Source organism: Staurois parvus, unplaced genomic scaffold, assembly GCF_062004578.1.
Source record: "Staurois parvus isolate SC_StPar_1 unplaced genomic scaffold, SC_StPar_1.0 ptg001794l, whole genome shotgun sequence".
In the NCBI taxonomy this organism is placed as follows: Eukaryota; Metazoa; Chordata; class Amphibia; order Anura; family Ranidae; genus Staurois; species Staurois parvus.
Genome location: NW_028319590.1, coordinates 103,438 through 127,754, shown reverse-complemented (window position 1 = coordinate 127,754; position 24,317 = coordinate 103,438). Strand labels below are relative to the sequence as shown.

The window sequence follows — 24,317 nt, the reverse complement described above, 5'->3', positions numbered from 1 at the left end:
ACATGGAGAGATACAAAGTAACATTGTTTATAGACATCGATCAGGCGGGGGATGGAGGATAGGAGGTGACGTTGTTACTTTGTATCTAATCTATATCATTCATCTCCGATTATTTATTTCTATTTTGTTACCATTTCAGCAAAACCAAAGACCAGACAGATATCCGGAACTCCAGCAGATGAAACTTCCAGATTCCGGAGTTATTGAGGTTCCATTACAAAGTGCAATCATGTAAACTGCCAGGAAAAGGGCTAAATAAACATCCCCCCCCCCCCCCCCCCCAGTATCTCCGCCACGGCCCTATGTTTGCACTTTTCCTGGCACCTAATAATGGAACCTCGATGAATCTGGAATCTGCTGGTGTGTTGGACGATCTGTCCATCGATATCCGCGCAGGCTGAGGGTGCTCTGCGGATTGGACTGAATTCGGTTTATCGCTGTTTGTGTCCCCATTGGGGGGATTCGCTCCCTCCTTTCGTCTTGCTGACCTTCCTCTTTGGTATAGAAAGTGATTGAGGGATTTGTGTGATTGCGGGGCCCTGTAATATGGGGGGGGACTGTGTGATTGCGGGGCCCTGTAATATGGGGGGGATTGTGTGATTGCGGGGCCCTGTAATATGGGGGGACTGTGTGATTGCGGGGCCCCTGTAATATGGGGGGACTGTGTGATTGCGGGGCCCTGTAATATGGGGGACTGTGTGATTGCGGGGCCCTGTAATATGGGGGGGACTGTGTGATTGCGGGACCCTGTAATATGGGGGGAGACTGTGTGATTGCGGGGCCCTGTAATATGGGGGGACTGTGTGATTGCGGGGCCCTGTAATATGGGGGAGACTGTGTGATTGCGGGGCCCTGTAATATGGGGGGGACTGTGTGATTGCGGGGCCCTGTAATATGGGGGGGGGCTGTGTGATTGCGGGGCCCTGTAATATGGGGGGGACTGTGTGATTGCGGGGCCCTGTAATATGGGGGGGACTGTGTGATTGCGGGGCCCTGTAATATGTGGGGGGACTGTGTGATTGCGGGACCCTGTAATATGTGGGGGGCTGTGTGATTGCGGGACCCTGTAATATGGGGGGGACTGTGTGATTGCGGGGCCCTGTAATATGGGGGGGACTGTGTGATTGCGGGACCCTGTAATATGTGGGGGGCTGTGTGATTGCGGGGCCCTGTAATATGGGGGGCTGTGTGATTGCGGGGCCCTGTAATATGGGGGGACTGTGTGATTGCGGGACCCTGTAATATGGGGGGGACTGTGTGATTGCGGGGCCCTGTAATATGGGGGGGACTGTGTGATTGCGGGACCCTGTAATATGGGGGAGACTGTGTGATTGCGGGGCCCTGTAATATGGGGGGGACTGTGTGATTGCGGGGCCCTGTAATATGGGGGAGGACTGTGTGATTGCGGGGCCCTGTAATATGGGGGGGACTGTGTGATTGCGGGGCCCTGTAATATGGGGGGGCTGTGTGATTGCGGGGCCCTGTAATATGGGGGGGGGGCTGTGTGATTGCGGGGCCCTGTAATATGGGGGGGCTGTGTGATTGCGGGGCCCTGTCATATGGGGGGGGCTGTGTGATTGCGGGGCCCTGTAATATGGGGGGGCTGTGTGATTGCGGGGCCCTGTAATATGGGGGGGGCTGTGTGATTGCGGGGCCCTGTAATATGGGGGGGACTGTGTGATTGGAGGGTTCTGTATAATGGGGGGGGGACTGTGTGATTGGAGGACTCTGTGATGGGGGGGCTGTGTAATTAGAGGACTCTGTGATGGGACGGAGACTGTGTGACTGGGGGGGCTCTGTGATGAAGGCCTCTGTGGTGAAGGGTGGACTCTAATGTGACAGGAGACTCCGATGTGATGGGATGGAGGTGACTCTGAAATGGAGGGGTGACTTTGATGCAAACAGGGAGGGGGGGGGGGGTCTCTGATGAAAAGGGGAGACTTTGACATGAAGGGGTGACTCTGATGCGAAAGGGGGACTCTGGTTTAAAGGGGTACTCTGATCTGAAGGGGGGGGGACTCTAACATAAAGGGGAAACTCTGATGTGATGGGGGGGGACTCTAATGCGAAAGGGGGGAAACCATCAGTAATTTGGATCAGCTGCCTTCGCAGCGCCTCCCAGTGACCGCAGAGTGAACTGCATCCCCGGAGATTTCTCTCTCTAAGCTCCCCGTTTGTTCTCTATAATTACACCGCCGGCTTCAGAGAGCGCCGAGCGACTCGCCATTCCGGGGGGGGGGAGGGGACAAGGGTCCCCGCCCCCCCCCCCCCCCCCGTGTCCGGCACCCGAGAGAGCGAGTCCTTGGCGCCCAGGAATACAGTGCGTTGTATAAATGATATAATATCCCATTAAAAGGTATCGCAGCCCCCGAAGCGCGCTGTCAGTCCCGCCGTCCGCCTGGCCCCGCCCGCCGCGCTCTTGTTTTTATGTGAAGAAATACAACGTTCAGACATTTTAAACACACAATATGGGAGAAAAACAAGAAAAACTGCGATTCCGGAAAGCTTTTTTTTTTTTCTTTTTCCTCCGTCGGGGGAGACGCCGCAAACAATCGCCAAACGCGGAATTTATATGTCGTCCTTGTGTACAAAATAACTGCTGTGCCCGCCCCCCGCCACCAAGACCCCAGAAATATTTCCAGCTATGGAGACCCCAAAAATATTTCCATCTGTGGAGACCCCAAAAATATTTCCATCTATAGAGACCCCAAAAATATTTCTATCTATGGGGACCCCAAAATATTTCCATCTAAGGAGACCCTCAAAATATTTCCATCTATGGAGACCCCAAAAATATTTCCATCTGTGGAGACCCTCAAAATATTTCTATCTATGGGGACCCCAAAATATTTCCATCTAAGGAGACCCCAAAAATATTTCCATCTATGGAGACCCCAAAAATATTTCCATCTCTGAAGACCCCAAAAATATTTTCTTCTATGGAGACCCCAAAAATATTTCCATCTGTGGAGACCCCAAAAATGTTTCCATTTGTGGAGACCCCAAAAATATTTCCATCTGTGGAGACCCCACAAATATTTCCATCTATGGAGACCCCAAAAATATTTCCATCTATAGAGACCCTCAAAATATTTCCATCTATGGAGACCCCAAAAATATTTCCATCTATGGAGACCCTCAAAATATTTTCATCTATGGAGACCCCAAAAATATTTCCATCTATGGAGACCCCAAAAATATTTTCTTCTATGGAGACCCCAAAAATATTTCCATCTGTGGAGACCCCAAAAATGTTTCCATTTGTGGAGACCCCAAAAATATTTCCATCTGTGGAGACCCCACAAATATTTCCATCTATGGAGACCCCAAAAATATTTCCATCTATAGAGACCCTCAAAATATTTCCATCTATGGAGACCCCAAAAATATTTCCATCTATGGAGACCCTCAAAATATTTTCATCTATGGAGACCCCAAAAATATTTCCATCTATGGAGACCCCAAAAATATTTCCATCTATGGAGACCCTCAAAATATTTCCATCTATGGAGACCCCACAAATATTTCCATCTATGGAGACCCTCAAAATATTTCCATCTAAGGAGACCCCAAAAATATTTCCATCTATGGAGACCCTCAAAATATTTTCATCTATGGAGACCCCAAAAATATTTCCATCTATGGAGACCCCAAAAATATTTCCATCTATGGAGACCCTCAAAATATTTCCATCTATGGAGACCCCACAAATATTTCCATCTATGGAGACCCTCAAAATATTTCCATCTAAGGAGACCCCAAAAATATTTCCATCTATGGAGACCCTCAAAATATTTTCATCTATGGAGACCCTCAAAATATTTCCATCTAAGGAGACCCCAAAAATATTTCCATCTCTGGAGACCCCAAAAATATTTTCTTCTATGGAGACCCTCAAAATATTTCCATCTAAGGAGACCCCAAAAATATTTCCATCTCTGGAGACCCCAAAAATATTTTCTTCTATGGAGACCCCAAAAATATTTCCATCTATGGAGACCCCAAAAATGTTTCCATCTCTGGAGACCCCAAAAATATTTTCTTCTATGGAGACCCCAAAAATATTTCCATCTATGGAGACCCCAAAAATGTTTCCATCTGTAGAGACCCCAAAAATATTTCCATCTATGGAGATCCCAAAATATTTTCATCTGTGGAGACCCCAAAAATATTTCCATCTATGGAGACCCTCAAAATATTTTAATCTGTGGAGACCCCAAAAATATTTCCATCTGTGGAGACCCCAAAAATATTTCCATCTATGGAGATTTTAAATACACAATTTGGGTGAAAACAAACCCTGCGACTCCGGAGATCTTTTCCCCCCTCGGGGGAGACGCCGCAAACAATCACCAAACGCCGGATTCTGACGTCCTTCTTGTAGAATAATCGCCACCAAAAACCGAATGAAACCGGAAGAATCCGCCGACAATCATTCCCTCACTGGGGGGTGTTTCCTGCCAAGGCAATTACAGCTTCCAATCTGTTTGTGGCGCTGCGCTGACCTCGGTGCCGATGCGGGGTCAGTAATATATTGCAAGAGGATTAACTATGTTTTTCTTCTCTTTCTCTCTTGATAAGAGCTGGGGGGGGGGATGGGGGCTGTGGGGGGGGGGGGGATGGGTCTGAAGCACCTTGGAGGCCGCCGGTGACTGCAAATCTGTGATTATTACCAACGCCGGGATCGCCATCCGATGGAGCGAGACGCAGGACGCCGCGCTAATTGAAAAGCCGGAGATGGAAAATGAGCCGCTGCTGGTGTCACTGAATGTAAACCATTGTCATGTGTGTGACCGACCAATGGGGGCGCCGCTAACAGGCCAAACCGGGACACAACACCCTCACAAACTATGGGGGGCGCGTTATACAGAACCAAAATATTTCCATCTATGGAGACCCCAAAAATATTTCCATCTATGGAGACCCTCAAAATATTTCCATCTATGGAGACCCTCAAAATATTTCCATCTATGGAGACCCTCAAAATATTTCCATCTATGGAGACCCTCAAAATATTTCCATCTATGGAGACCCAAAAAATATTTCCATCTATGGAGACCCTCAAAATATTTCCATCTATGGAGACCCTCAAAATATTTCCATCTATGGAGACCCAAAAAATATTTCCATCTATGGAGACCCTCAAAATATTTCCATCTATGGAGACCCAAAAAATATTTCCATCTATGGAGACCCAAAAAATATTTCCATCTATGGAGACCCAAAAAATATTTCCATCTATGGAGACCCTCAAAATATTTCCATCTATGGAGACCCTCAAAATATTTCCATCTATGGAGACCCAAAAAATATTTCCATCTATGGAGACCCCAAAAATATTTCCTTCTATGGAGACCCCAAAAATATTTCCATCTATGGAGACCCCAAAAATATTTCCATCTAAGATGGAAATATTTTTGGATCTCCTTAGATGGAAATATTTTGAGGGTCTCCATAGATGGAAATATTTTTTGGGTCTCCATAGATGGAAATATTTTGAGGATCTCCTTGGATGGAAATATTTTTGGATCTCCTAAGGAGATCCTCAAAATATTTCCATCTATTTATATATATAATCAACGAAAAACAGCTACTTCAGCATATAAAACAAACTTTTTTGTTTTTTTCCGGAAAACAACAAAACAGAACCAATCATATTCTAGTATCATCATCTTTATATTGCATCTTAACAAACCCGTCACCTAAGCCCCGCCCTCAGGCTACGAAACGATGAAACATTCATCCCATACATTGATCCCACACATTCATCCCATACATCGATCCCATGCATGCCGCCTTTCCAAAAATCTGATGTTCTAAAAATCTAGGGGACGTGAAAGGACAGAAAGAGAAGCCACGCCCCCAGAGACTGACAGACAGCAGCTACGGGGACCTGACATTCCTCCACGCCTTTGTCCAGGCTCCCGGCCCCCACCTGTCCTTCTCAAGACCCCGAATCTTCCCAACCTCACCCAGAATGTTGTTCACCACCACCTCAGCAGGAGGAAACCTGACACCGTGCATTCCACGTGTAGTAACGGACTGCTAAGCTAACTAGAAAAAGTGTCTCAAAATCAAAGTCCCGGAGAGTCTGAAAGGCACCGTAAGACCACTCCGCGTAACTCAAGCGGGAAAGGAAAGGGATCCCCAGAGCCCCACCCACCCGCTTGTAGACTTCTATATTGAAGGGGCACTGAAGCAAGAAATGGTCCATCGTCTCCTCCACTCCACCACACTACACTCCTCCGCCCCACCGCACTCCACTCCTCCGCCCCACCGCACTACACTCCTCCACCCCACCGCACTCCACTCCTCCGCCCCACCGCACTCCACTCCTCCGCCCCACCGCACTCCACTCCTCCCCCTCACCGCACTCCACTCCTCCACCCCACCGCACTCCACTCCTCCACCCCACCACACTCCACTCCTGGACAACCACGGTTCTCCGCAGAGCGATGCTTCAGGTTGCCCTTCACGTAGAGTCTGCCATGGAACAAGAGCCAGGCCAAATCCCGAAACTTTAAAGGGATTCTCTCCAGATTCATCAAATGCAAACCCTCCCTCATAACCGGGCCTGGGCAATCCCTCCCCCATAACCGGGCCTGGGCAATCCCTCCCCCATAACCGGGCCTGGGCAATCCCTCCCCCATAACCGGGCCTGGGCAATCCCTCCCCCATAACCGGGCCTGGGCAATCCCTCCCTCATAACCGGGCCTGGGCAATCCCTCCCTCATAGCCGGGCCTGGGCAATCCCTCCCCCATAACCGGGCCTGGGCAATCCCTCCCCCATAGCCGGGCCTGGGCAATCCCTCCCCCATAACCGGGCCTGGGCAATCCCTCCCCCATAACCGGGCCTGAGCAATCCCTCCCCCATAACCGAGCCTGGGCAATCCCTCCCCCATAACCGGACCTGGGCAGTCCCTCCCCCATAACCGGGAAATCCCTCCCCCATAGCAGGGCCCGGGCAATCCCTCCCTCATCACCGGGCACGGGCAATTCCTCCCCCATCACCGGGCCCGGGAAATCCCTCCCCCATCACTGGGCCCGGGCAATCCCTCCCTCATAACCGGGCCTGGGCAATCCCTCCCTCATAACCGGGCAATCCCTCCCTCATAGCTGGACCTGGGTAATCCCTCCCCCATAACCGGGCAATCCCTCCCCCATAACCGGGCAATCCCTCCCTCATAACCGGGCCCGGGCAATCCCTCCCCCATAACCGGGCCCGGGCAATCCCTCCCTCATAACCGGGCCTGGGCAATCCCTCCCTCATAACCGGGCAATCCCTCCCTCATAGCTGGACCTGGGTAATCCCTCCCCCATAACCGGGCAATCCCTCCCCCATAACCGGGCAATCCCTCCCTCATAACCGGGCCCGGGCAATCCCTCCCCCATAACCGGGCCTGGGCAATCCCTCCCTCATAACCGGGCCTGGGCAATCCCTCCCTCATAACCGGGCCTAGGCAATCCCTCAAGGCCAATGGCTCGCTAAAGGCAGATTCAACAACCCTCCTCTCCAGGGCCTTCCTAGGAAGAGATTTAATTTCCTCCACCGTCACTCGCCATTGCCGAAGCATTTTCAGACATGGGGCAACATAAGCCGGGAGCTTACCATGTTGGACCCTCAGGCTTTTCACTGGCCCACCATTCTCCCAGCTCTGTAGAAAAGGCCTAAACCAGGACTGAAAAATACCAACCCACCCAGGCGGTTCCTCTGCCAGCATGCTACCAAAATTATGTTTCAGAAACATCAGAGAAAAGAAAACCACCGGAGTCACCATACCGGAGTCACCATACCTGGGCCACCCACCCGCCTGGGAAGGTAAGTTACAGACCTCAGTCTTATCCTGACTGATCATTGAGCCAGAAGCCTCAGCATACTGCTCCATCACCGAGACCACCTCCTCCTCCTGCCTCAGCATACTGCTCCATCACCGAGACCACCTCCTCCTCCTGCCTCAGCATACTGCTCCATCACCGAGACCACCTCCTCCTCCTGCCTCAGCATATTGCTCCATCACCGAGACCCCCTCCTCCGCCTCCTGCCTCAGCATACTGCTCCATCACCGAGACCCCCTCCTCCTGCCTCAGCATACTGCTCCATCACCGAGACCCCCTCCTCCGCCTCCTGCCTCAGCATACTGCTCCATCACCGAGACCCCCTCCTCCTGCCTCAGCATACTGCTCCATCACCGAGACCCCCTCCTCCTGCCTCAGCATACTGCTCCATCACCGAGACCCCCTCCTCCTGCCTCAGCATACTGCTCCATCACCGAGACCCCCTCCTCCGCCTCCTGCCTCAGCATACTGCTCCATCACCGAGACCCCCTCCTCCTACCTCAGCATACTGCTCCATCACCGAGACCCCCTCCTCCGCCTCCTGCCTCAGCGTACTGCTCCATCACCGAGACCCCCTCCTCCGCCTCCTGCCTCAGCGTACTGCTCCATCACCGAGACCCCCTCCTCCGCCTCCTGCCACAGCGTACTGCTCCATCACCGAGACCCCCTCCTCCGCCTCCTGCCACAGCGTACTGCTCCATCACCGAGACCCCCTCCTCCGCCTCCTGCCTCAGCGTACTGCTCCATCACCGAGACCCCCTCCTCCGCCTCCTGCCACAGCGTACTGCTCCATCACCGAGACCCCCTCCTCCGCCTCCTGCCTCAGCGTACTGCTCCATCACCGAGACCCCCTCCTCCGCCTCCTGCCTCAGCGTACCGCTCCATCACCGAGACCCCCTCCTCCGCCTCCTGGACTGCTAGAGCGTCAGCTCCTCTGTACAGAGACTGATGGGACTGTGGGGGAGAGGACATTAGAGCGTAAGCTCCTCTGTACAGAGACTGATGTGACTGTGGGGGGAGGGGGCATTAGAGTGTAAGCTCCTCTGGTACAGAGACTGATGTGACTGCGGGGGAGGGGACATTAGAGTGTAAGCTCCTCTGGTACAGAGACTGATGGGACTGTGGGGGGAGGGGACATTAGAGCGTAAGCTCCTCTGGTGCAGGAATTGTGTCTCTGGGGTTGCGGTCGCCGCCCTCCCTCCATGCGGCCGCTCTCTCCCTCCATTATTCGTGAAGCGCGCAGTTGTCTCTCCGATTTGCCGCCATAAAAGGCGCGGCGTTCTGCCGTTCACACGGTGAAGTCCTCGGCGGCTCGCTCCGGGGGATCTGCAGAGAAGTTTCGGCGGGCGCCCCTTTTAAACCGCGTAACCAGCACTCTTCATAGGCGAGAGCCGTGCGTCCGGCGCGGTCGGTGAGTCGCGGGGCGCGAGGTTAAGCGCTGTCCGCCGTCCCTTTTGGCTTCAAAACGTTTCGCCGCGATCTGCAGTCCGTTCTTCTCTGCACACAAATGGAAAAAAAACTCGCATTATCTTCCGCCATCAGCGCCGCGGAATCCGGAGCCCCTGAATCCCACGTCGTTCCGTCGCGTCTTCCGAGATAAAAGCGCCGGTTTATTGCGTCGGATGCGAATGCGATAAATACAGACAAACGGCTTCGGACATTTTTACGGTCGCAGATGAGCGGATTGAAGGCGAACAAAGAGCTGGAGATCGCTGAATAAATAATCGACAAATGCTTCTTCGGAGCCGAATTTTGACCCCATTTTCTGACGCCCTCAAACTATGGGGGGCGGTATTTATAAAAGAATCTGTATAAGTCTTCATTCTGTACAAATGAACACCCCCCTCCTTTCACATCAGAGCCCCCCCACCCCCCTCCTTTCACATCAGAGTCCTCCACCCCCCTCCTTTCACATCAGAGCCCCCCCACCCCCCTCCTTTCACATCAGAGTCCCCCACCCCCTCCTTTCACATCAGAGCCCCCCCACCCCCCTCCTTTCACATCAGAGCCCCCCCACCCCCCTTCTTTCACATCAGAGTCCCCCACCCCCTCCTTTCACATCAGAGCGCCCCCACCCCCCTCCTTTCACATCAGAGTCCCCCACCCCCCTCCTTTCACATCAGAGCCCCCCACCCCCCTCCTTTCACATCAGAGTCCCCCACCCCCCTCCTTTCACATCAGAGTCCTCCACCCCCCTCCTTTCCCATCAGAGTCCCCCACCCCCCTCCTTTCCCATCAGAGTCCCCCACCCCCCTCCTTTCACATCAGAGTCCTCCACCACCCTCCTTTCACATCAGAGTCCTCCACCACCCTCCTTTCACATCAGAGCCCCCCACTTCCCTCCCTTCACATCAGAGTCCCCCACCCCCCTCCTTTCACATCAGAGTCCCCCATGTCCCTCCATTTGCATCAGAGCCCCCCACTCCCCTCCTTTCACATCAGAGTCCTCCCCCCCTCCTTTCACATCAGAGCCCCCACCCCCTCTTTTTGCATCAGAGACCCACACGCCCAGGGGCGGACTGACCATTCAAGCACTCGGGCACTGCCCAAGGGCTCGGGGTCAGTAGGGGGCCCCATGAGATGCCCCTGGTACCTTTTTTTATAGATTCTTTAGGGTGTGCTTTGACACAGGGGCCCCATGAGTTGTCAGTCCACCCCTGCCCACGCCCCTCCTTTCACAGAGTCCCCCCCCCCCTCATTTCACCTCATAAGCCTCTTCAGACCTCCCCTTTGAAATATCAGAGTCCCACCTTTCACATCAAGCCCCCCTGTTCACATTAGAGCCCCCTTCACATCAGAGCCCCCCATCACATCAGAATTCCCCATTTCACATCAGAAGCCCCCCTTCCTTTAGAGTCCCCCTTTATGATCATAGTCTGCCTTTCACATCAGAGCCCCCCTCCCTTCATATAAGAGTCCCACCTTTCACATTCGAGCTCCTCCATCACATCAGACTCCCCCCCCCTGTTAACATCAGACTCCCCCCCCCAATTTCATATTAGAAATTCCCTGCCATTCCCATCAGAGTCCCCCCTGTTCACATCAGGAGCCCCTCTTTCACATTATAGCTCCCCCTTCACATCAGAGTCCCTCTTTCGAGTCGAATTCGAATTTCGTCCTCATTTCAGATCCGTTACTGTTGTAATTCGGATACATTCGCATCTCCGCATCACGTGACCCAATTTGAGTTTGGAACGAATCGCACCGCGCGTCTGGCTGCAAATGTTTTTGGCGATTCCTCTTCTTACAACCGCAGAGAATCCTCATTCGGCGCCGGAAACAAAAAAGATCGGCTAAAGAAATCCGCACCTCGTCTGTTACGCAAAAAAAACGAACGCGTATCAAAAAAAATGGCGGCAAACGTTTTCAGCCGACACATTTTACATCTGTCTCTGGGCTTGTCTGCTCCACCGTACATTACTTCCACCGGGATCCCCGAGCAACACCACCAAGGACCAACCTTCGGCCTTCAAGCACTAAATAACGATAGCGCCTGAACAGCGGCGCGTTTCCCCGCGGATCTTTTCTTCGAAACCTTCGCCAGGCGGGAAATTTCATGCGACGCCATTATTAAAAAAAAAAAAATCAGATTTTCGTTTTTTTGACTGAAATCACAGAAAGTCTCGGAAAGTTCTAATCGAGGCGTTTAGCCGCCTTGAAGAACGCGTCTCGGAAGTCGCTCGGCGCCGTCCCTCGCACGCGAAGGAAGAAGGTTGGAGAGAATAAAACGGCGAGGAGTTCCAAGGCCGGCCGACGCGTTCTAAAGTCGCTCGCTTGATGTTCAAAATACATCGCGGCCTTTGTGAGGCTTCGGATCCGGAGGATTCAGATCTCACATCACACGGCGCCGGCGCTTTCACAGGCGGGAAAAAGGTGCAAATTTCTGCGACTTCTCCCGTTATGCCGAGTGGCTGCTTTTTATTTTTTTAATTTATTATTATAGACATACTTTATATATATATTTTTATTTACACGTGGTGCCCGGCGGGGAAAAATGCGAGTCGCCGTACGCAAATAATACAACCTCATTGGGGGAAAATAACCCCCCCCCCCCGTACTGCAGGCGCTGAGAAAGCCGCCATTACCTTTTATTTATTTTTTATTATATACATACTGTCTATATATATATATATATTTTTTTTTTTTTTTCTTTTTTTTTTTTCATATGTGGCACCCGAAAATCTGCAAATAATACAGATTTTTTTATTATATACATTATATATATATATAAATAATTTATATATATATATTATTTATATATAAAAAAAATAATAATATTATAAATAATATATATATTTTAATATTTATTATATTATTTATTTATTTATTTTTTTATACGTGGCGCCTGGCGGGGCAAATCCGCAAATAATACAACCTCATTGGGGGAAAATAACCCCCCCCCCCCCCGTACTGCAGGTGCTGAGAAAGCCGCCATTACCTTTTATTTATTTGTTATTATATACAGACTGTCTATATATATATTTTTTTTTTCTTTTTTTTTTTTCATATGTGGCACCCAAAAATCTGCAAATAATACAGATTTTTTTATTATATACATTATATATATATAAATAATTTATATATATATATATATATAATTTATATATAAAAAAAATATATAATAATATTATAAATAATATATATACTTTAATATTTATTTATTATATTATTTATTTATTTTTTTAATACGTGGCGCCTGGCGGGGCAAATCCGCAAATAATACAACCTCAGTGGGGGAAAATAAACCCCCCCCCCCCCCCGTATTGCAGGCGCTGAGAAAGCCGCCATTACCTTTTATTTATTTTTTATTATATACAGACTGTCATATATATATATATATATATATTCTTTTTTTTTTACATATGTGGCACCCAAAAATCTGCAAATAATACAGATTTTTTATTATATACATAATATATATTATATATATATATATATATATATATAATTTATATATAAAAAAATAATATAATATTAATATTAGAAATAATATATATATATATTTTAATATATATTATATTATTTATTTATTTAATACATATTTTTTTTTTTTTTTTTTTTTTTTTTCCATACATGGCGCCTGGCGTGGGAAAATCCACCAATAATACATTTTGGGAAAATTAAAAAATGCCCCCTCCCCCCCCCCCCCCCCCGCACTGCAGGCGCTTAGAAAAGCCGCCATTACCCTTTAAAAAATTTTTTTATTATATGCTCAGCGGCAGAAAATCTGCAAATAATACAACCTGATTCGGGGAAATAAAAACTGTATACATGGCGCCCGGCGGGGAAGATCCGAGTTGCCGTACGCAGATAATACGACCTCATTTTCGGAAAATAAAAAATTATAATAAAAATAGCGAAAGGGTTAAAGGGCGGCGGCGGCGGCGGGAGGGCGGGGTTAATAGTCAACAAAACTTGGCGCTTGTTTTATGCGATCGCATGACCGCCATGTTGACCTTCTATTACAGCGCACCGATTAAAAGATGCAAAAAAAAAAAAAGTAATGGCGCCTTTCTCAGCGCCTGCGAAAAAAATAATTTGAGGCGTTTTTTTATTTTTATTCTTTTTTTCTTTTTTTGGCTGTTTTTAAAAAAAGTTAAAAAAAAAGTTGAGACCTGAAGATTAGGCAAAGCTTGAGGTGACTGTTCTATTCTTTTCTGTTCTATTCTATTCCTTTAGTTTCTTTTCTATTTTATTCCATTCTGTTTTATTCATGAAAATTATCCTCCGAATTTCTATTTGGAAGGAAACGAGCCGCGCTGATCTAGTCGCCGATTTTTTTTTTTTTGCAGATCTAGTTGCTAAATTTTTTTTTCCGCAGATCTAGTCACCTATTTTTTTTTTTTCGCAGATCTAGTCGCTGATTTTTTTTTTTCTGCAGATCTAGTCGCTGATTTTTTTTTTTCCGCAGATCTAGTCGCTGATTTTTTTTCACGCAGATCTAGTCGCTGATTTTTTTTCACGCAGATCTAGTCGCTGTTTTTTTTTTTTCCGCAGATCTAGTTGCTGATTTTTTTTTTTCCGCCAATCTAGTCGCTGAACTTTTTTTTCTCAGATTTAGTCGCCAATTCTTATTTTTTTTTGCAGGTCTAGTCGCTGAATTTTTTTATCTCAGATCTAGTCACCGATTTTTTTTTTCCGCAGATCTAGTCGCCGATTTTTTTATTCCACAGATCTAGTTGCCGATTTTTTTTTCCGCAGATTTTTTTTTTTGCAGATCTAGTCGCCGATTTTTTATTTTTGCAGATCCAGTCACCTATTTTTTTTTTTCCGCAGATTTATTCGCCGATTTTTTTTTTTTCGCAGGTCTAGTAACTATTTTTTTCCGCAGATCTAGTCACCGATTTTTTTTTTCCGAAGATCTAGTCGCCAATTTTTTTTTTCTGAAGATCTAGTCGCCAATTTTTTTTTTCCGCAGATCTAGTCGCTGATTTTTTTTCCCGCAGATCTAGTTGCTGATTTTTTTTTTTCTGCCGATCTAGTCGCTGAACTTTTTTTTTCTCAGATTTAGTCGCCAATTTTTTTTTTTTTTTGCAGGTCTAGTTACCGATTTTTTTTTTTTCGCAGATTTTTTTTTTTGCAGATCTAGTCGCCGATTTTTTTTTTTGCAGATCCAGTCACCTATTTTTTTTTTCCGCAGATTTAATCGTCGATTTTTTTTTTCCGCAGGTCTAGTCACTATTTTTTTCCGCAGATCTAGTCACCGATTTTTTTTTTCCGCATATCTAGCCACTGTTTTTTTTTTTTTTACAGTGCTAGTTGCCAATTTTTTTTTCGCAGATTTTTTTTTTCGCAGATCTAGTAGGCGATTTTTTCTTTTGCAGATCTAGTCACCTTTTCTTTTTTTTTTGCAGATTTAGTAGCGGATTTTTTTTTTTTTGCAGGGCTAGTCGCTGAATTTTTTTTTCTTAAATCCAGTCGCCAATTTTTTTTTTTTCACAGATCTGGTCGCTGAATTTTTTTTTCGAAGATCTAGTCGCCAATTTTTTTTTCTTGTTCCATTGTACAGAGTAACAGCCAGGCGATATGTAATTGTATAAACGGCGTCCATTACCCTCCTCCTGCGTCCATTCCCCTCCTCCGGCGTCAAGGTCGTTCGCTTCTATATTGCGACGGTCGCCTTGCGCTGCAGCAAAATTGCCAAAATCCTAAACAGCTGGTCAGCCGTCGTCGCGGTTCGCAGTGACGGAACATCCGGGGTAATTAGTCTCCTCTGCCGCCATCGCCGCGAACGCGTTTGGTGAAATAGATTGGAGGGGGGAGGGGGGACACGGGCGAGCTGCGGGCCCCGGGTCCTCCGTGACAAGAGCCGTTATAAATCATTAATGGTCATCTCCTTGAAGGAGTAATAATGGCGATCGTTCTCCAAAGGACAGAGGTCGTCTATCTAGTCTCTCGGAAATGTCAGGGTCTTAAATTCATCTTCCGTATTAGACTCGTGTCAACAGCCGCGACCGCGCTCCCCGCCTGCGGAATTAGACTTCCACCAACAGCCAACCGCGGGGTTTACTGGGGCGCTTGTTGCTTTTTCGGAGGACTCGGGAAGGGGGGAGGGGATAAAAAAAAAATACTCTAATTTTTCCTTTGATAAATTAGGAATAGTAACAAAAAAATGCCAACTAAAAAAAAAAAACAAAACAAGTTCTTTGATTTAAAAAAAAAATAAATTTCTTTCATTATTAAAAAACGAACTTTTTTTTTTTAACCAAAGAAATTTTTTTTCTATATATCAAAGAACTTGTTTGATTAAAAAAGTTATTTTATTTAAAAAAAAAAGTTCTTTGATTTAAAAAAAAACAAACAAACAAGTACTTTGATTTAAAAAAAAAAAAAAGTTATTTGATTTAAAAAAAAGTTCTTTGATTTAAAAAAAAACAAACAAACAAGTACTTTGATTTAAAAAAAAAAAAAAAAGTTCTTTGATTTAAAAAAACAAAGAACTTTTTTTTTTTAAATCAAAGAACTTGTTTGTTTGTTTTTTTTTAAATCAAAGAACTTTTTTTTAAATCAAATAACTTTTTTTTTTTTTTAAATCAAAGAACTTGTTTGTTTGTTTTTTTTAAATCAAAGAACTTTTTTTTAAATCAAAGAACTTTTTTTTTAAATCAAAGAACTTGTTTGTTTGTTTTTAAATCAAATAATTTTTTTTTCTTTTAAATCAAAGAACTTTTTTTTCTTTTTTAAATTAAAGAACTTGTTTTTTTTTTTGTTTTTTTTTTAAATTAAAGAACTTTTTATTTTTTTTTAAATCAAACAATTCTTTGATTTAAAAAAAACAAACAAACAAGTTCTTTGATTTGAAAAAGAAAAAAAGTTCTTTGATTTAAAAAAACAAACAAACAAGTTCTTTGATTTAAAACAGAAAAAAGTTTTTTGATTTAAAAAAAATTAAAAAAACAAGTTCTTTGATTTAAAAAAAACAGACAAACAAGTTCTTAGATTTGAAAAAGAAAAAAAAAAGTTATTTGATTTAAAAAAGAAAAAAGTTTTTTGATTTAAAAAAAAATTAAAAAAACAAGTTCTTTGATTTAAAAAAAACAGACAAACAAGTTCTTAGATTTGAAAAAGAAAAAAAAAAGTTATTTGATTTAAAAAAGAAAAAAGTTCTTTGATTTAAAAACAAAAGAAAAAAACAAGTTCTTTAATTTAAAAAAAAAAAAGTTCTTTGAGTTAAACAAACAAACAAACAAACAAGTTCCTTGATTTAAAATAGAAAAAAAAAGTTCTTTTCATTTAAGAAAAAAAAAAGTTCTTTGATTTAAAAAAAAAAAAAAACAAAGAACTTTTTTTTTTCTTAAATCAAAGAACTTTTTTATATTTTAAATCAAAGAACTTTTTTGTTTGTTTTTTTAACTCAAAGAACTTTTTTTTTTTAAATCACACAAGTTGTTTTTTTGTTCTTTTTAAAAAAAATGAAAAGTTATTTGATTAAAAAATACAACAAAAAAAGTTCTTTGATTTAAAAAAAAAAAAAAAAGTTCTTGGATTTAAAAAATTTAAAAATGGAAACATTTCTGGCATGATCCAAAAAAATCCAGACGGACAATGTTTTAATATCTTTCCACAATGCCTAAAACCGTTTCCTCGCTGTTTAGAATTTTATATCCATAACTGATGTGCATGAAATTTACAGTGAGGAATACAGCGAACTTATTTTCTGTATATACACGATATTGCCCCAAGTATTGGGCCGCCTGCCTTCCCACCACATGAATGCAGATGAATGAACAGGAAGCACTCAGGGATTTCACGTTTTGTTCACAAATTGAAGCATAGAAAACACAGTTTACTATGCTTCAGAAAGGAATGGAGGCAGGAGCGGTACCAATCAATTACTGTGTTCATTCGGAAAAGGAAGGTGCCGGTAAATGACAAGTATTTTTACATATATTTGTAAACGCATTCCAAAAATGTAGATTAAATGTATTTTTAAAGACATGCAGTATATTTGAAAATGCATTTTTTAAAATATTTTTCATATATATTGTAATAGAAATGCATTTCAACATAATATGTATATATTGTTTTTTTTTGTTTTTTTTAATATTCCTCCCAAATATATTGACATATATTTGAAATACTACAATTTTGGCCGAATTCAATATATTTTAATACATTATATATATATATATCTATCCCGGATGTAGATACAATATACAGGTGAAACTGGAACAATGAGAATCTGGTGCCTTCATTCCTTCATTCATTCATTCATTCATTCATTCTTTGATTTCAGTGCAGCAACTTAAAAGGTGACACTAATACATGAGACTCATTCCATGCAAAGCAAGATAGTTCCAGCCGTGATTTGTCATCATTGTGATGATTATGGCTTACAGCTCATGAAAACCCCAAATCCACAATCTCAGAAAATGAGAATATTCCATGCAATCAATAAAACACGGATTGTACATAGAACAATATTGCACCTCTGAAAAGTAGAAGCTGCATATGTACTCAGTACTTGGTTGGGGCCCCTTTTGCAGCAATTACTGCCTCAATGCGGCGTGGCATGGAAGCTATCAGCCTGTGGCACTGCTGAGGTGTTATGGAAGACCGGGATGCTTCAATAGCGGCCTTCAGCTCTTCTGCAAGTTTGCTGGCCAATCAAGCACAGTAATCCCACGGTCATTGAACCAGGTTTTGGTGCTTTTGGCAGTGTGGGCGGAGCCAAGTCCTGCTGGAAAATGAAGTCAGCGTCCCCATAAAGCTGGTCTGTGGAAGGAAGCATGAAGTGCTCCAAAATCTACTGGTAGACGGCTGCGGTGACCCTGGACTTAATGAAGCACAGTGGGCCAACACCAGCAGATGACATGGCTCCCCAAATCAACACAGACTGTGGAAACTTCACACTGGACTTCAAGCATCTTGCAGTGTGTGCCTCTCCATTCTTCCTCCATACTCGGGGTCCTCGGGCCTCTCCATTCTTCCTCCATACTCAGGGTCCTTGTGCCTCTCCGTTCTTCCTCCATACTCGGGGTCCTTGGGCCTCTCCATTCTTCCCCCATACTCGGGGTCCTTGGGCCTCTCCGTTCTTCCCCCATACTCGGGGTCCTTGGGCCTCTCCGTTCTTCCTCCATACTCGGGGTCCTTGTGCCTCTCCGTTCTTCCTCCATACTCGGGGTCCTTGGGCCTCTCCATTCTTCCCCCATACTCGGGGTCCTTGGGCCTCTCCGTTCTTCCCCCATACTCTGGGTCCTTGTGCCTCTCCGTTCTTCCTCCATACTCGGGGTCCTTGGGCCTCTCCATTCTTCCCCCATACTCGGGGTCCTTGGGCCTCTCCGTTCTTCCCCCATACTCTGGGTCCTTGGGCCTCTCCGTTCTTCCTCCATACTCGGGGTCCTTGGGCCTCTCCGTTCTTCCTCCATACTCGGGGTCCTTGGGCCTCTCCGTTCTTCCTCCATACTCGGGGTCCTTGGGCCTCTCCGTTCTTCCTCCATACTCGGGGTCCTTGGGCCTCTCCGTTCTTCCTCCATACTCGGGGTCCTTGGGCCTCTCCGTTCTTCCTCCATACTCGGGGTCCTTGGGCCTCTCCGTTCTTCCTCCATACTCGGGGTCCTTGGGCCTCTCCGTTCTTCCTCCATACTCGGGGTCCTTGGGCCTCTCCGTTCTTCCTCCATACTCGGGGTCTTTGGGCCTCTCCGTTCTTCCTCCATACTCGGGGTCTTTGGGCCTCTCCGTTCTTCCTCCATACTCGGGGTCCTTGGGCCTCTCCGTTCTTCCTCCATACTCAGAGTCCTTGGGCCTCTCCATTCTTCCTCCATACTCGGGGTCCTTGTGCCTCTCCATTCTTCCTCCATACTCGGGGTCCTTGGGCCTCTCCGTTCTTCCTCCATACTCGGGGTCCTTGGGCCTCTCCGTTCTTCCTCCATACTCGGGGTCCTTGGGCCTCTCCATTCTTCCTCCATACTCGGGGTCCTTGTGCCTCTCCATTCTTCCTCCATACTCGGGGTCCTTGTGCCTCTCCATTCTTCCTCCATACTCGGGGTCCTTGTGCCTCTCCATTCTTCCTCCATACTCGGGGTCCTCGGGCCTCTCCATTCTTCTTCCATACTCGGGGTCCTTGGGCCTCTCCCATGTCCAGGATCCGTCTGTGTGTGGTGGCTCTTGATGCACTGACTCCAGCCTCAGTCCACTCCTTGTGAAAGTCCCCAACACTATTGAATGGCCTCTTCCTGACAATCCTCTCCAGGCTGCGGTGATCCCTGCTGCTTGCGCACCTTTTTCTCCCACACTTTTCCCTCCCACATAACTTTCTATTAATGTGCTTTGATACAGCACTTTGGGAACATCCAACTTCTTCTGCAATTCCCTTTTCAGGCTTTCCCTCCTTATGGAGGGTGTCAGTGATGGTGTCAGGTCAGCAGTCTGTCCCATGATTGTGATTCCTACTGAACCAGACTGAGAGACCATTGAAAGGCTCAGGAACCCTTTGCAGGTGTTATGGCTGAATGAGCTGATTAGAGTGGGACACTTTGAGCCGAGATTATTCCACCTTTTCCCAATATTCTCATTTTCTGAGATTGTGGATTTGGGGTTTTCATGAGCTGTAAGCCATAATCATCACAATGATGACAAATCACGGCTGGAACTATCTTGCTTTGCATGGAATGAGTCTCATATATTAGTGTCACCTTTTAAGTTGCTGCACTGAAATCAATGAATGAATGAATGAATGAAGGAATGCACCAGATTCTCATTGTTCCAGTGTCCCCTGTACACACACACACATATATATATATACACTGCATGTCGAAATGCATTTTATATATTAGAAAGTATCTGAAAAATATTTTTAAAAGTATTTTTTTTTTCCATATAAAAAAGTCATTTTAACATATATTTGTAAACGCATTCCAAAAATGGAGATTAAATGTATTTTTAAAAATATTTTTCATTTATTTTGTAATAAAAATGCATTTCAACATACAGCATATATATATATATATATTTATATACTTCATATATTTTGTATATTTTTACAATATTCTTCCCAAATATGTTGACATGTATTTGAAATACTACAATTTTGGCCGTATTCCATATATTTAAAAATATATTTAATTAAATAAATAGATATACTGTATATAATTGAATTATATTGAATACGGCTAAAATTGTAGAATTTCAAATACATGTCAATATATTTGGGAAGAATATTTAAAATATATATTTAGAAAATATATTTTGCTACCATGTGGGTGGTGGGGAATGCAGACATTTGACACTTCCAGAAGTGTCAGATACCAAAACATCCTAGAAAGGCCTCAGCACTGGGTGGGCAGTGAAGGGTCAGCAGTGAAGGGCCGGAAATGAAGGGCCAGCAATGAAGGGTCAGCAGTGAAGGGCCGGAAATGAGGGGCCAGCAGTGAAGGGCCGGAAATGAGGGGCCAGCAGTGAAGGGCCAGCAATGAAGGGCCAGCAGTGAAGGGTCGGCAGTGAAGGGCCGGAAATGAAGGGCCGGCAGTGAAGGGCCAGCAGTGAAGGGCCGGCAGTGAAGGGCCAGCAGTGGCAGTGAAGGGCCAGCAGTGAAGGGTCAGCAGTGAAGGGCCAGCAGTGAAGGGCCAGCAGTGAAGGGCCAGAAGTGAAGGGCCAGCAATGAAGGGCCGGCAGTGAAGGGCCAGCAATGAAGGGTCGGCAGTGAAGGGCCAGCAATGAAGGGTCGGCAGTGAAGGGCCAGCAGTAAAGGGCCAGTAACGAAGGGCCAGCAATGAAGGGTCGACAGTGAAGGGCCAGCAGTGGCAGTGAAGGGCCAGCAGTGAAGGGCCAGCAATGAAGGGTCGGCAGTGAAGGGTCGGCAGTGAAGGGCCAGCAGTGGCAGTGAAGGGCCAGCAGTGAAGGGCCAGCAGTGGCAGTGAAGGGCCAGCAGTGAAGGGCCAGCAGTGAAGGGCCAGCAGTGGCAGTGAAGGGCCAGCAGTGAAGGGCCCCTTAGTGGAGACCTTAGTGCTCTTACCGTAAGTAATCCCTGCGGCAGAGTATGAGATTTGCTTTTGTGTAGAGGGTGGAGCCGACCTCGCCCAATCGGCAGTCGCAGCAGGCGCACTTCAGGCAGTCTTCATGCCAGTACTTGTCCAGCGCCTTGAGCAGGTAGCGGTCCTTGATCTTCCGGTTGCACCCGGCGCACCCTTTCTGCTTTCCCTTCGGCTGGACTGAGAGCATCGGCACTCCTAGAGGAAGAGAAGAGAACGTCACACTCTGCGGGGGGGAGGGGCTGACAACTACTGACAACATTTCAAACCATTTCTACAATTGGATGGACTGAAGACTGATCACCTGACCAACTGAACGCCCAATCCTGTGCAAGGGAGATAAAAAAAAAAGCAGAACTTTTTTCTTGCGGGTGATTGGAGGATCGAGGTGAACGCCCCTTCGTTGGTATCAGTGGGAGGAATAGTGCCCCATCATTGGTGTCAGTGGGAGTAATAGTGCCCCATCATTGGTGTCAGTGGGAGGAATAGTGCCCCATCATTGGTGTCAGTTGGAGGAATAGTGCCCCATCATTGGTGTCAGTGGGAGGAATAGTGCCCCATCATTGGTGTCAGTGGGAGGAATAGTGCCCCATCATTGGTGTCAGTGGGAGGAATAGTGCCCCATCGTTGGTGTCAGTGGGAGGAATAGTGCCCCATCATTGGTGTCAGTGGGAGGAATAGTGCCCCATCATTGGTATCAGTGGGAGGAATAGTGCCCCATCATTGGTGTCAGTGGGAGGAATAGTGCCCCGTCGTTGGTGTCAGTGGGGGGAATAGTGTCCCATCATTGGTGTCAGTGGGGGGAATAGTGCCCCGTCATTGGTGTCAGTGGGAGGAATAGTGCCCCGTCATTGGTGTCAGTGGGAGGAATAGTGCCCCATCATTGGTGTCAGTGGGAGGAATAGTGCCCCATCATTGGTGTCAGTGGGAGGAATAGTGCCCCATCATTGGTGTCAGTGGGAGGAATAGTGCCCCATCATTGGTGTCAGTGGGAGGAATAGTGCCCCATCATTGGTGTCAGTGGGAGGAATAGTGCCCCGTCGTTGGTGTCAGTGGGGGGAATAGTGCCCCGTCATTGGTGTCAGTGGGAGGAATAGTGCCCCATCATTGGTGTCAGTGGGGGGAATAGTGCCCCATCATTGGTATCAGTGGGAGGAATAGTGCCCCATCATTGGTGTCAGTGGGGGGAATAGTGCCCCATCGTTGGTGTCAGTGGGGGGAATAGTGCCACATCGTTGGGGTCAGTGGGAGGAATAGTGCCCCATCGTTGGTGTCAGTGGGGGGAATAGTGCCACATCGTTGGGGTCAGTGGGAGGAATAGTGCCACATCGTTGGGGTCAGTGGGAGGAATAGTGCCCCATCATTGGTGTCAGTGGGGGGAATAGTGCCACATCGTTGGAGTCAGTGGAAGGAATAGTGCCCCATCATTGGTGTCAGTGGGAGGAATAGTGCCTCATCATTGGTATCAGTGGGAGGCATAGTGCTCCATCATTGGTGTCAGTGGGAGGAATAGTGCCCCATCATTGGTGTCAGTGGGAGGAATAGTGCCCCGTCATTGGTGTCAGTGGGAGGAATAGTGCCCCATCATTGGTGTCAGTGGGAGGAATAGTGCCCCATCATTGGTGTCAGTGGGAGGAATAGTGTCCCATCATTGGTGTCAGTGGGAGGAATAGTGCCCCGTCGTTGGTGTCAGTGGGAGGAATAGTGCCCCGTCGTTGGTGTCAGTGGGAGGAATAGTGCCCCATCATTGGTGTCAGTGGGAGGAATAGTGCCCCATCATTGGTGTCAGTGGGAGGAATAGTGCCCCATCATTGGTGTCAGTGGGAGGAATAGTGCCCCGTCATTGGTGTCAGTGGGAGGAATAGTGCCCCATCATTGGTGTCAGTGGGAGGAATAGTGCCCCATCATTGGTGTCAGTGGGGGGAATAGTGCCACATCGTTGGGGTCAGTGGGAGGAATAGTGCCCCATCGTTGGTGTCAGTGGGGGGAATAGTGCCACATCGTTGGGGTCAGTGGGAGGAATAGTGCCCCATCATTGGTGTCAGTGGGGGGAATAGTGCCACATCGTTGGAGTCAGTGGAAGGAATAGTGCCCCATCATTGGTGTCAGTGGGAGGAATAGTGCCCCATCATTGGTATCAGTGGGAGGAATAGTGCCCCATCATTGGTATCAGTGGGAGGCATAGTGCTCCATCATTGGTGTCAGTGGGAGGAATAGTGCCCCATCATTGGTGTCAGTGGGAGGAATAGTGCCCCGTCATTGGTGTCAGTGGGAGGAATAGTGCCCCATCATTGGTGTCAGTGGGAGGAATAGTGCCCCATCATTGGTGTCAGTGGGAGGAATAGTGTCCCATCATTGGTGTCAGTGGGAGGAATAGTGCCCCGTCGTTGGTGTCAGTGGGAGGAATAGTGCCCCGTCGTTGGTGTCAGTGGGAGGAATAGTGCCCCATCATTGGTGTCAGTGGGAGGAATAGTGCCCCATCATTGGTGTCAGTGGGAGGAATAGTGCCCCATCATTGGTGTCAGTGGGAGGAATAGTGCCCCGTCATTGGTGTCAGTGGGAGGAATAGTGCCCCATCATTGGTGTCAGTGGGAGGAATAGTGCCCCATCATTGGTGTCAGTGGGAGGAATAGTGTCCCATCATTGGTGTCAGTGGGAGGAATAGTGCCCCGTCGTTGGTGTCAGTGGGAGGAATAGTGCCCCGTCGTTGGTGTCAGTGGGAGGAATAGTGCCCCATCATTGGTGTCAGTGGGAGGAATAGTGCCCCATCATTGGTATCAGTGGGAGGAATAGTGCCCCATCATTGGTGTCAGTGGGAGGAATAGTGCCCCATCATTGGTGTCAGTGGGAGGAATAGTGCCCCATCATTGGTGTCAGTGGGAGGAATAGTGCCCCATCATTGGTGTCAGTGGGAGGAATAGTGTCCCATCATTGGTGTCAGTGGGAGGAATAATTGCGTTTCTACCATAAAGCGATCTTTAGTTCCGTGTCTCCAGCGCGGAACGCATATTC

General features: G+C 46.8%; 1 protein-coding gene across 1 annotated transcript in view; it reads right to left on the bottom strand.

Moving 5' to 3' along the window:
• The window catches only part of LMO1 (LIM domain only 1), a 44,070-nt gene extending 22,549 nt beyond the window's left edge, over window positions 1-21,521 (bottom strand). The window contains exon 1 of the mRNA XM_089663872.1: window positions 21,290-21,521. Within this exon, the coding sequence (XP_089519998.1) occupies window positions 21,290-21,495 (206 nt within the window). The 5' untranslated portion in view covers window positions 21,496-21,521. The remainder of the gene's footprint in view (window positions 1-21,289) is intronic.
• Between the last annotated feature and the right edge of the window lie 2,796 nt (window positions 21,522-24,317).